At 53.6% G+C, this 12987-nt stretch overlaps 1 protein-coding gene across 1 annotated transcript; it reads left to right on the top strand.

Annotated features, from left to right (window-relative positions):
* Window positions 1-991: 991 nt before the first annotated feature.
* On the top strand, window positions 992-4701 carry LOC104297146 (C-factor). The gene is made up of 6 exons (XM_009897050.2): window positions 992-1138; window positions 2006-2057; window positions 2269-2456; window positions 3033-3191; window positions 3439-3558; window positions 4525-4701. The coding sequence occupies exons 1-6, from the start codon at window positions 992-994 to the stop codon at window positions 4636-4638; spliced, it is 780 nt and encodes a 259-aa protein (XP_009895352.2). The 3' UTR covers window positions 4639-4701.
* The last annotated feature ends 8286 nt before the right edge of the window (window positions 4702-12987 follow it).

Here is a 12987-nt window from a genome sequence, read left to right as displayed (position 1 = left end):
AGGCCACCCCCAGCTTCCAGCCTCCTCTCAGGGAGCTGTAGAGAGCAATGAGGTCTCCCCTCAGCCTCCTCTTCTCCACACTAAACACCCCCAGCTGCCTCAGCTGCTCCTCCCCAGCCCTCTTCTCCAGACCCTCCCCCAGCTTTGTTGCCCTTCTCTGGACCTGCTCCTGCCCCTCAGTGTCCTTCTGGGAGTGAGGAGCCCAAAACTGAACCTAGTACTCAAGGTGTGTACTCACCAGTGCCAATTCCATGGGGACAATCCCTGACCTGCTCCTGCTGGCCACACTATTGCTGATCCAGGCCAGGCTTCTGGAGGCCTCCTTGGCAACCTGGGCACTGCTGGCTCATGTTCAGCTGCTGTCACCCAGCACCCCCAGGTCCTTTTCTGCTGAGCACGTTCCAGCCACTCTGCCCCAAGCCTGGAGCCTTCATGGGGTTGTTGTAACCAAAATGCAGAACCCAGCATTTGACCATGTTGAACCTCATCCCATTGACTCAGCAATAGATGCAGTCAGGCAAGGTCCCTCTGCAGAGCCTTTCTACACTGCCACCCAATTTGGTGTCAACTGCAAACTTCCTGAGTGTGCCTCAATGCCCCTGCCCAGCCCATTGACACAGATGTTAAAGAGAACTGGCCCAGAAGGGAGCTGTGGGGAGCACCACTGGTACTCAGCTCTCTTGGAGCTCTGCAGCCATGCACCTTGTCACCATGTTCCAGGCAGCCTGAAAGAGGCAGCACTGTGCCAGAAGCACCTGGGGTGTGGATGTGGCAGAGAAAGCCAAGGGAAATTTGCCCTTTGATAAGGTTGGCTGGCACCCAGCCAGGATCTCTGTCCTAGAGTCCAAAGAGCTGGGGAGGTGGTGCCAGGAGTCAAGTGAGCACAAGCCCTGCATGGGTGGGGTGGCCATGGCCACGCTATAAAGTAGCACCAGGGAGCTGAGCACACAGCAGCAGCTGGGGCAGAGGCAGCAGCAGCAGCAGCAGCAGCATGGGAGAACTTCGCATCCACTCCGTGCTGGTGACCGGCGCCAACCGGGGCATCGGCCTGGGCTTCATCCAGCACTTCCTGGGGATGCCAACCCCACCCAAGTGGGTCTTTGCGGGGTGCCGGGACCCCAAGGGGCAGCGAGCACAGGTGAGGCTGGGCTGGGAGGCACTGAGCAGGGCTGGAGATGGTAGCTGGGGGACAGGGCAGCAGCTGCAGGAGGGAAGGGGGTTGCAATGGGCTGGGGGTGCATCCAGGGCACTGGGCTGGGCTGGCTGTGGGACCAGCCAGGCAGGGGCAGTGTGGAGGGGACACTGCCATGTTGTGGTTGTTTAGAAATCTCCCACTACATTAACAACAGCACAGCTCACTCAGGAAAGCAAATGGAAGCTCCATTTACAAAGCAAAAACTACACTCTACACTGGAATGCATTGAATAGGTACAAATATACAGGAGTTGTACAGGTATCTACAATCAGAAAACAGCACGGAAAACTCCCCCTGGTCAAAACGACCAGGGAAAGCTGCCCCACTCCCCCCAAAGCAACCTCCTGTCCCCCTATAATTAGAAGAAAAGAAGAGAGACATCAGAAGGAATGTTAGTTCTTATCTGCAAGGTCAGTAGCAGCGATAAGATTCTCCCCAGTCGAGCAGAGCAGCCAAAGCAGCTAGAGAAGAAGGAAAGGAATGAAGTGGAGTGTGTGAGATTGCTAGGGTACATCTCACACATCTGGCCAATGAAATTTGTTTAGAATAATATTTTCTTTTTCCACCCAACTGTGATTTTTTTATATTTTCCCACTTTTTCTGCTTGAAATCTGCATCTAACTTTTAAAGGCATAGCCTAAAACCGCCACACATGTGCAGGAGGCATGGAGCCCAATCCCAGGGGAGCAGGGTGCTGGTGTGAGGCAGGGCTGGGATGGAGCCAGAGCAACACCAGCTGAGCCTTGGAAAGGCTGAGCCTCTGCACAGCCCCTGCTGCCTCTGTGTGCCCACACAGTTCCCTCTCTGCAGGAGCTACAGAACCTGGCCTCCAAGCACTCCAACCTGGTCATCGTCTCTCTCGGTAGGTGCCCCACGTTGAGGGCCCCTTGCCCTGGTTCCCCTGCCCAGTGCCCAGGAGGGAGCCTTACTTACGGGCAGGAGCCTGCAGACACCAGGCACTGCCATCCCTCCTGCCCCTGGCCAGCCCGAAGGGAACTTCCCCAAGGAGACACACAGGACACCATGGCACCAGGGGGCTGTGGGCTCTGACCTGCCCTGTGTTGGCTCTGCAGATGTCTCCAACCCTGCCAGCATCAAGGCAGCTGCAGCCACAGTTGAGAAGCACCTGGGAGGCTCTGGGCTGACCCTGCTCATCAACAATGCTGGAGTTGCAAAGATCAATAAACTTGAGGAGGAGACCCTGGAGGACATGAGGCAGGTTTACACCACCAATACCATTGGACCCTTGCTGATGGGACAGGTGAGAGCCTCAGCCCCAGCATCATAGCACAACACTGGAGACCCCTCCTCATGGCCCTGTGCCAGGAGGTATGAAGGGCTGGTGGGAGAGGGTCTTGCCTTCACTCCAGTGCAGACAGACTGTCCCTCAACAAGAAGGTTGTTGAGTCACAGGTTGGAGCTCAGAAATCGCAGAATCATAGGATCACAGAATGTTAGGGCTTGGAAGGGATCTGTACTGAGTCCAGCCCTGCTGCAAAGGATGACCCAGGGCAGGTCACACGGGAACACATCCAGGTGGGTTTGGAATCTCTCCAGACAAGGAGACTCCACAGCCTCTCTGGGCAGCCTGCTCCAGGGCTCCAGCACACTCACAGTAGAAATGTGTCTTCTCATGTTGAGGTGGAACCTCCACTGATTGACTTTCTATCCATTGCCCCTCGCCCTGTCACTGAGAAGAGACTGGCTCCGGGAGATGGAGCCTGCTGGGCAGCAGCAGTGAGAAGAGGACCCAGGATGCTCCACAGCTGGTGCCACTGTTGCCTGCTGGGGCCCCTGTGCCACCCTGTGCAGGGCCCTAACTCCTCTCTCCTGCCAGGCATTCCTGCCCCTGCTGAAGAAGGCTGCCCAGGGGAGCCCAGGCTCAGGACTGAGCTGCAGCAAGGCAGCCATTGTCAACATGTCCAGCATTGCTGGCTCCATTGAGGAGATGTACGTCTGGGAGTATGGACAGGTCATCTCCTACCGCTGCAGCAAGGTACTGCCCTGCCCCCCAAACCACCTCACACCCCTGACACCCTTCCTGCATAGGGCTTCATCTCCTGGGTGCCTCTCATGGTACACACCTGTGCCTGCTCTCATGCCCCACCTCTAAAGGGAGAGCCAGGATGGGTCCTCACTAGGCAAACTGCCTCCACCTTCCCTGCTCCAGTTGTAGGGTCTGGATATGGCCCCCTGCAGCCAGCCTTTGCCTGCCCCCAGCAGCCTCTCCTGTGTCCCCACAGGCTGCTCTCAACATGCTGACCAAGTGCCAGTCATTGGGGTACCGGGAGCACGGCATCCTCTGCATTACTCTGCACCCTGGCTGGGTGCAAACCGACATGGGGAGCGGAGGACCTCACAAGGTAAAAGAGGTCCTAGGACAATGTTTGTGCCTGGGACTGCGAAACTTTGTTGTGCATCAAACAGTCCCAGATACTCCCGCCCCTGAGAAGGAACAACCTCCTGCACCAGCACAGCTGAGGGCTGACTGGCTGGGAAGCAGCCCCCCAGAGAAGGACCTGGGAGTGCTGGGGGATAAGTTCCCCATGAGTCAGCAATGAGCCCTTGTGGCCAGTGGGGTCCTGAGCTGCACCCAGAAGAGTGTGGCCAGCAGGGCAAGGGAGGTTCTCCTCCCCTTCTGTTCTGCCCTGATCAGACCACACCTGGAGTCTGTGCTCCCCAGTGCAAGAGAGACAAGGAACTGCTGGAGAGAGTCCAGGGGAGGCTACAAATATCCTGGGAGTCTTGGTGAGGAGCAAAGGCTGAGAGCCCTGGGGCTGAGAGCCTGGAGAAGAGCAGCCCCAGAGGGGAGCTGAGCAATGCTCAGCAAGAGCTAAAGGACCTGTGGGGGGCAAGAGGCTGGGGCCAGGCTCTGCTCAGTGATGCTCAGGGACAGGACAAGAGGCAGAGGGCACAAACTGGAACCCAGGAAGTTCCACCTGAGCAGGAAGAGAAAATTGTTTGGTGTGAGAGTGCTGGAGGCCTGAAGCAGGCTGCCCAGAGAGGTTGTGGAGTCTCCTTGTGTGGAGAGCTTCCAGTCCTCCCTGGCCATTTTGCTCCTGGGCAAGCTGCTGTGGGTGCCCTGCTTTAGCGGGGGGTTGGACTGAGTGATCCCCAGAGATCCCTTCCAACATGCTGGGATCTGGGGAGCTCTTTGGCAAATACCCTGAGCTGGAGACACATGAGGGAAGAAGATGAGAGCCAGGGAACTCTCACTGCCCAGAGCTGGCTTCTCCTCACTCTCTCTATGCCCTGAGCAGTGATCTGCTGTGAGGCCAGCCTTGGCCAGGCCTTTCACAGTGGCTGTGTTTCTCCCTCTGCCCCTGCAGCCCCCCTTGACAGTGGACACCAGTGTGCGAGGGATGCTGAAGGTGCTCTCCTCCCTCTCTGAGAAGGACACCGGCACCTTCCTGGACTGGGAAGGGAAGGTGGTGCCCTGGTGAGGTGCCAGCCCAGGATCCTGACAGCAGGTCCCTTTGCCTGTGCCCCAATAAACCTGTGACATGTAGCACTCTTAGAGCCTTCCTCGTGCTCTCCTTTTGAATTGCATCCTGAAGGTCTTCACTTGTACTGAGAAGGGACTCTGAGAAGTTGTCTCAGATTACAACTGAGCTAAGCTGATCTCTGTCTGGGGACCTGGCCACCTTCCTGGCACAGGGGCTCATCCCACAGTTCTCTGCCTTAATGGCAGGACTATCTTCTGTGGCATCAGGCCTCCTCCCCATGAACCTTTCCCTGCTTTTAAGACTGAGGGCCAGCAGAACACTGTCCTCCTTGGCTCTTCTGTCACACAGGTCAAGAAGAGATCACCAATGCCCTCTAGGAACCTCCTGGTTTCATATGTGCTGCTGCACTGTCCCTGCAGTAGATACCAGGCTGATTAAAACACCCCATGAAGACCAGGACTTGGGCTGTGGAAAGCGTCATGCTAGAATAGAATAGAATAGAATAGAATACAATACAATACAATACAATACAATACAATACAATAGACCAGGTTGGAAGAGACCTTCAAGATCATCGCATCCAACCCATCAACCAATCCAACACCACCTAAATAACTAACCCATGGCACCAAGCACCCCATCAAGTCTCCTCCTGAACACCTCCAATGATGGTGACCCCACCACGTCCCCAGGCAGCCCATTCCAATGGGCAATCACACTCTCTGTATAGAACTTCTTCCTCACATCCAACCTAAACCTCCCCTGGCGCAGCCTGAGACTGTGTCCTCTTGTTCTGGTACTGACTGCCTGGGAGAAGAGACCAACCTCTGCCTGTCTACAACCTCCCTTCAGGTAGTTGTAGAGAGCAATGAGGTCTCCCCTGAGTCTCCTCCTCTCCAGACTAAGCAGCACCAGCTCCCTCAGCCTCTCCTCACAGGGCTGTGTTCCAAAATTTGTCCAGTCTGTGGCTCAGTTGGTGGCACATAAGACCTTTAATGGGAAGGTCGTGAGTTCAAGCCTGCAGTGGGCACTAGTGTGCTCCCTACTCTAGTCATGAGGTCTGTGGTGACAGGTTGGACTCGATGATCTTTGAGGTCACTTCCAACCTTAGTGATACTGAATACTGAAACCCCTCACCAACTTTGTTGCCCTTCTCTGGACTCGTTCCAGCAAGTCAACCTCCTTCCTAAACTGAGGGGCCCAGAACTGGACACAGGACTCAAGGTGCAGCCTAACTAGTGCGGTGTACAGGGGCAGAATGCCCTCCCTGCTCCTGCTGGCCACACTGTTCCTGATGCAGGCCAGGAAGCCATTGGCCCTCTTGGCTGCCTGGGCACACTGCAGGCTCATGTTCAGCCTACCATCGACCTGCACCCCCAGGTCCCTCTCTACCTGGCTGCTCTCCAGCCACTCTGACCCCAGCCTGTAGCTCTGCATGGGGTTGTTGTGGCCAATGTGCAGAACCCGGCACTTGGATGTGTTCAATCTCAGGCCGTTGGACTCTGCCCATCTGCCCAGCCTGTCGAGGTCCCTCTGCAGAGCCTCTCTACCCTCCAGCAGATCAACTCCTGCCCCCAGCTTGGTGTCATCGGCAAATTTACTGATGATGGACTCAATGCCCTCATCCAGATCATCAATGAAGATGTTAAAGAGCATGGGGCCCAGCACTGATCCCTGGGGCACACCACTGGTGACTGGCTGCCAGCTGGATGTGGCACCATTCACCACCACTCTCTGGGCTCAGCCCTCCAGCCAGTTCCTAACCCATCGCAGTGTGCTCCCATCCAAGCCATGGGCTGAAAGCTTGGCCAGGAGTTTGCTGTGGGGGATGGTGTCAAAGGCCTTGCTGAGATCCAGGTAGACTACACCCACAGCCTCCCCACATCCACCAGGCGGGTCACCTGATCATAGAAGGAGATCAGGTTGGTCAGGCAGGACCTGCCCTTCCTAAATCCATGGTGGCTGGGCCTGATCCCTTGGCCATCCTGGAAGTGCTGTGTGATTGCACTCAAGATGACCTGTTCCATAATCTTGCCTGGCACTAAGGTCAGGCTGACAGGCCTCTGGCTCATCCAACCGGCCCTTCTTGTGGATGGGCACCACGCTGGCCAGCTTCCAGTCTTCTGGGACCTCTCCAGTGAGCCAGGAGTGTTGAAAAATGATGGAGAGTGGCTTGGCCAGCTCATCTGCCAGCTCTCTCAGCACCCTGGGATGGATCCCATCTGGTCCCATGGATTTGAGGGGATTCAAGCGGCTGAGGAGATCTCTAATGATCCCCTCCTCCTGGAACAGAGGGAAATTATGAAGTTCCCTGGATCCTTCTGACAGCTCTGCAGGCCAGCTGTCTGGAAGACTTTCTGCCCTGGTAGTAAATATTGAGGCAAAGAAGGTGTTAAGTAACTCTGCCTTTTCCTCATCCTTTGTTACAACGTTTCCCTCCGTGTCCACCAAGGAGTGGAGGTTGTCCCTGCCTTTCCTCTTCCTATTCATGTATTTATAGAAGGACTCTTTGTTGTCCTTCACAGCAGAGGCCAGTCTAAGCTCCAAATGTGCTTTTGCTTCCCTAATATTTTTCCTACATGATCTAGCAACATCCTTAAACTTTTCATGGGTTGCCTCACCTTTCTTCCAAAGATGATACACCCTCTTTTTTTCCCTTAGTTCTTTTAGAAGCTCATCACCCATCCAGGCCGTCTGCCCCGGCGGCTCATCTTCCGGCACATTGGCACAGCCTGATCCTGCACCCTCCAGAGTTCTTTCTTGAAGCAGGTCCAGCTCTCCTGGACCCCTTTGTTTTTTAGGGCTGTTTCCCAAGGAACCTTCTGAGTTAGTTCCTTGAGTAACCTGAAGTCCACCCTGTGGCAGTCCAGAGTGGAGGTCCTCTTGCTGCCCCTCTTAGCTTGACTGAGTACTGAAAATTCAATTATCTCATGGTCGCTGGACCCTAAACAGCCTCCGACCACCACATCACCCACCAGCCCTTCCCTGTTGGTGAAGAGGAGGTCAAGCATAGCCTTGCCCCTGGTAGGCTCTCGCAGCACCTGGGATAAGAAGCTGTCCTCCATGCACTCTAAGAACCTCCTAGACTGCCTCCTCTCTGCTGTGTTGAGATCCCAGCAGATGTCAGGGAGGTTGAAGTTGCCCATGAGAACAAGGTCAGGAGATCTTGAGACAGCCTTAAGCTGCCTATAGAATGCTTCATCAACTTCTTCCTCCTGGTTGGGTGGTCTATAACATACTCCAACCAGGATGTCTGCCCTGTTGGTCTTCCCTCTAATTCTTACCCACAAGCTCTCAACCCGATCGTCTCTAATCTCCATCTCAATGGCATCTAGTGCCTCCCTGATGTACAGGGCCACCCCTCCACCCCTTCTTCCTTGCCTGTCTCTCCTGAAAAGCCTGTAGCCATCAATTGCAGCGCTCCAGTCATGTGAGTCGTCCCACCACATCTCTGTGATGGCAACTACAGCATAACTTTCCTGCTGCAACAAGGCTTCCAGCTCCTCTTGTTTGTTACCCATACTTTGTGCACTAGTGTACATGCACTGCAGCTGAGCTGCTGGTATCGCCTCTGGCTCTAACTTATCACCACCAGACTCTTGCCTGAGGGGACTAGTTTCAGCCCCTTCCCCCTTCGAAACTAGTTTAAAACCCTGTCGATGAGAGCTGCCAATTCTCTTCCCAGAATCTTTTTACCTTTGGGGAGGGGACAGGCCGTTCTCATATACTGTGACCTTTCCCCTCCTCTGGGACAGATGTACTCCATCTGTTGCCAGCTGGCCTGGTGCAGTAGAAAGTTTACCAAGATCGAAAAACCCAAAATTCTTTTGACTGCACCAGCCTCTAAGCCACTTGTTAACTATAGCTGCTGACCTGTTCCTTATGGTATTCCATCCTGCAACTAAGGGTATTGATGAAAAAATTATTTGTGTACCAGACCCCTCAACCAGGTCTCCCAGGGCCCTGAAGTCACTTTTGATAGCCCTGGGAGTTCTGGTTGCAACATCATCATTCCCTAACTGCATAACTAGTAAGGGATAGTAGTCAGAGGGCTGCACCAGACTAGGCAGCCTTCTGGTAACATCTCCAACCTGGGCTCCTGGCAGACAACACACTTCCCTGTGAGATGTGTCTGGGGCCCTCTGTTCCCCTCAGGAGGGAATCACCAATAACAATTACCCTCTCCTTTTTTTTTTGAGGGAGCAGGTCCTGATGCCAGGGGAAGGCTGTTTAACCTTAGGCTGCTTTGCCTTAGGCTGTTTAACCTTAGGCTGTTTAGCCTCAGGGAAAACCCCAGATGGTGTGTCCTCCGGCATCAGGATCACCTCACCCTCGATCTCCAGTGCCCCATACCTGTTTTCCAAGAGCAGTGGGGAGGGTGAGGGGAGGCAAGGAGGTTTAACCTTGTGTCTTTTGAGAGGAACCTGCGTCCATTCCCCTTTGCTTTTTGGACAACCAGCCTCTGATGGGGGAGCCTGCAGAGCCTGCTTACTCTGGTTCATCTCTTTCCTCTTCTGGTTCATCTCTTTCCTCCTCTGGTTCATCTCTTTCCTACATTCCCTTACACTTTTAAGACTAGCAACCTCATCCTTCAGCCTGGCCACCAGGTTAACCAGATAGTCAATCTGCTCACACCTTATGCAAGAGTTGCGCCCACTACCCTGCATCTCAAGAGCCAGGCTCCAGCACTCTCTACAGCCAGATACCTGGACAGCTACCTGCTTGTGTTCTTCCTCAGTCTGGGTCGACACCGATTTTTTTAAGGAGTTTTTGCTGCGAGTTACAACCATGGCTGTCCCTGGCCACAGCAACCACTGGACAAAACAAAGCAAAACAAAACAAAAAGTGCGGTGGCACGTGAGAGCACGAGAGAGTACGAGACAATACGGGCTTCCCGCCGAATGGGAGCCCCGCGAACCGCAGCTGTGGCTTTTAAAATCTGCCGCTGCCGACGCTGGGATCACGAGCCTCAGACACGTGAAAGACAGCTCCTCCAAGCCTCGCAGCGTGTGCAGGGATCTCCATGGTGCCGGCGGTTCCCGTAGCCCGAAAAGGAGAGCAGCGGATGGTCCCCGGAGGCTGCTGGTCCCGAGAGGGCTTCCCGCCGAATGGTCCTCCTGATCAGGCAGCCTCTGTCAGCCATCCACCACAATGACAGCCATCTTAGGCTGCTTATTCCTCCTGATCTGTAAGCACCCAGCTGGCTCATCCCACATGGTGGAGCTCCCTGCACCCCCACTGCTCTCACACGCAAAGGAAAACCACATAGAAGTGTCCCTGAGCCCCACCAGTGTCCCAAGACTGAGGATGCTGCTCTGTGCCTTCAGCTCCAAGCCTTGTCTGTATCCTAGGATCTGGAAGTCCACTGTGTACATCCCCCACACCAGCACAGCCTCTCCAGTCAGGACCAATGAGATGACCAGCACCTCTGAAGCAGGTCTGGGAACCTGTCCATGGCTATTCATGACCCCCTGTGCTCCTTGAGGAGCAGGCAGTGAGGGTAGCTCTCCACACCTCACCTCTCTCCTGTGGGGCTGTTACCAGGTGCTCCAAACCCCTCTTCCCCCACCTCCATCAGCAGAGGTTTGAATGGGAAAAGACAAAGGTACAAAATCGCCTTTCAAGGTGTGAAATTGCCTTCCCCTTCCCCTGGGGACAGGTAAACGGCTCCCATTCTTCCTGTTGGGGCTGAGGTCCCTCATGGGTATGTACCTGTGGGGGTGTGGGGAATGGTGCTTTTGTCCACGATTGTGCCTCAAATATTACCAGAACAGCTTCTGTGTGTTCAACTCAAACCCCTGTGATGAAGAGGTTATTAAATTTATTAATATTAAATATGAATTATGAAAATATTGTTTTTATTAATTATAAGATTATTAATAACCAATTAATCACTAACTTATATACATGTTCTAGTGCACGTTCATGAAATACATTCCATAAGTGTCTTAGTGTTATGATTAGAACTTAATTGCACTATCTACAGACTATTTCTATATTTATATAACGAAGGGTGCAGCTCCACCGTTTGGCCACTAGATGGCGACTCGGCAGGACGCGGGTGGCTTCTGGCTATATACAGCAATATTATAATCTTTCTATGCGTCAGCGCTTACTCTGCTAGACGCAGATACTTTGAACTGAGTGCTAGTGGATGGAAAGCACGTGGAAGATACTCTGTAGCTGTTGTTTGTACCAAGGTGGAGGTCCGGCAGACTACTGTCACTGGACTGGCTCCTAGTTGAGTTGGATGGCGGCGTTGGGTTACTGTGTCCTCTCTCCGCAGCAGTGGAGAGGGAATAATGGAACCTGGGCTTAGCTCGGAAGCAGGTTCCCTTCAGGATTCGGTAGATTCCCTCCAGACAATAGGGATTGGTCCTGGTCAGGGTCAGCCCGTGGGGTCGGCCCTCGGGAGTCGGCTCGCACAACAGGGCAGGGCGACGGTTGCCGATTCGTGGGCTCGGGTGTTTCGGATTGGACATGACAGCAGACAAAGCTGCAGGGTCGGCCCGACTACGACGATTCTCAGGGCTGATGTAAACAGCCTCAGAGAGAGAATGCGGCTGCGTCAAGCAGCAGATTCTCGTTTACTGAGCTTAAAGGAATAGCGGGACGTTCAGAGTGGTCCCTGGTTTGGTGCAGTAGAGGCATGAACAATGCTTTGGTCTTCCCTGAGGTTTACAGGGCTCAGAGTGGCACACGTGTGATGCACTGAATTTAGGGAATAATCTCAAGCAATGATCAGCTGATAGAAGGAAAAGTTTTTGCTCTTGTGGGCCACAAACCCTGTGAGCAAACTGCAATTATGTAGAAGATAAAAAAGTATTTAGCTAATAACCAACGGCCATTGTGACTCAGGAAGGCACACAACTACCTGTTAACAAGTGCAGGTAAACATTGCAAGAGAGTCTTTTGTCTCCTCTCTGAACTTAGATAAGAGATGCCCGGTAGTTTGCCATTTGTCTAACACCTGTCTGAGCCTTGCTCAGGGATGTGTGTTCCCTGGCATTTCCTCAGCAGCCAACCACGATTCTGTAACTGTCGCACGGACATATCTATTTACCAATCACAAGTAGCCTTCTGAACATGTTAGCCTATATAAAGAAATGACTTTGTACAGTAAAATAGACACTTTGCTTGCATCAAGCTTCATCTCCATCTCTCAATCTCAATCGCGATACACGTGGCGGCTCCTCTCCCGCTATAGCAAGGCCAGGCATATGTGGGCTCGGTCTCGATCAAGTCCTTTCTCCCCGGCAACTGGGCAGGTCTTATCCTCGGGGGCTGGTTCAGTCCTCCGGTGGCACAGTGGGCTCTCCTGGTCAATACGACTGGCTGTGACGACGCTGGGCTCCTCGGGCTCAGCAAAGGTCCTCCCTCTGGAGAAGATCCTCACGATTGCTTCTCACCGTGCAGAGGCTTTCAGTATGCGTGCAGGTATGACAGAAGCTAACAACAATAAGCTCAATGGCAGAGGCTATAGCTCGAGAGTTGTTCTCTCAAGCAAGCACAGAGACAAAGTGAAAGAGGGGACAATGTTTACCAACTGGGGTGATACTTACAGATTCCTCAAGGCTGGGTTTGACCAATGGGCACTCTCATAGACAACTGGCTTCAGCCTATAGAAAGCGTGAAGCTATAATCATGCCCATACTTGGTATTCGCACGAGCACTACATGCACTGGGTGCTTGCTGGCCTGGCTAATACCTTGGCTTTTGTCTTCCTCCTGAAGGAGGGGAAACTTGTCCACATGCTGGGACAAGATCCAATATCTGGGCATAATGTGCCTTCACCACAACCCCCTTTTTCCCCTCCCTTCTAGAGCTGGGGGCGGATCTTGGCACCACTGAGTCCAGGTAAACCATCTGCCTGGGTGTGTTTCCACCCCTGTGGTAACCAAGGGCCATGAGATGTGCTCATGTTTGCCCCATTCACAGCATATGCTTATGCTATATTTGGCAAAACATCATTTCATTGGTTAATTATTTTGTTTACAAAGGATGCTCATTGGACCAGTATTCTTTGGGGCAAATTTTAAATTGGGGTTGTTCAGTAAATAAGTGTCCCGTGCTCATGCTCATGCCTGTGTCTGTGCACATGCCTATGCTGCTACAGTGTCTGCCTCGCCCGAAGGCCTCAAAGGCCTTCCAGGAGGCCTCACTGCACATTACCACCATTACCCAGCTACAGGCAGCGCGGCACTGCATGCCAATCCCATGGACCATACCCCATGCCCCACAGACAGGGTCAGCCGCTGCATGACCCATCACCACAGAAGGAAACTGTGGTAACCCATGTGCACCACCCGTCCTGAACTGCTACAGCCCCCGGAGCGGGGAACCCTT

This window comes from Dryobates pubescens, chromosome 19 (genome assembly GCF_014839835.1).
Source record: "Dryobates pubescens isolate bDryPub1 chromosome 19, bDryPub1.pri, whole genome shotgun sequence".
Classification (NCBI taxonomy): Eukaryota; Metazoa; Chordata; class Aves; order Piciformes; family Picidae; genus Dryobates; species Dryobates pubescens.
Note: the sequence above shows the minus strand (reverse complement) of the source record. Positions and strands in the feature narration are given on the sequence as shown.

Bases quoted from the DNA above. Each gene is read 5' to 3' on its own strand.
- LOC104297146 (XM_009897050.2), top strand. From the start codon at position 992: ATGGGAGAACTTCGCATCCACTCCGTGCTGGTGACCGGCGCCAACCGG. The intron at 2,457-3,032 runs GTGAGAGCCTCA...CTCTCCTGCCAG, and splicing joins GACCCTTGCTGATGGGACAG to GCATTCCTGCCCCTGCTGAA. The intron at 3,192-3,438 runs GTACTGCCCTGC...GTGTCCCCACAG, and splicing joins TCTCCTACCGCTGCAGCAAG to GCTGCTCTCAACATGCTGAC.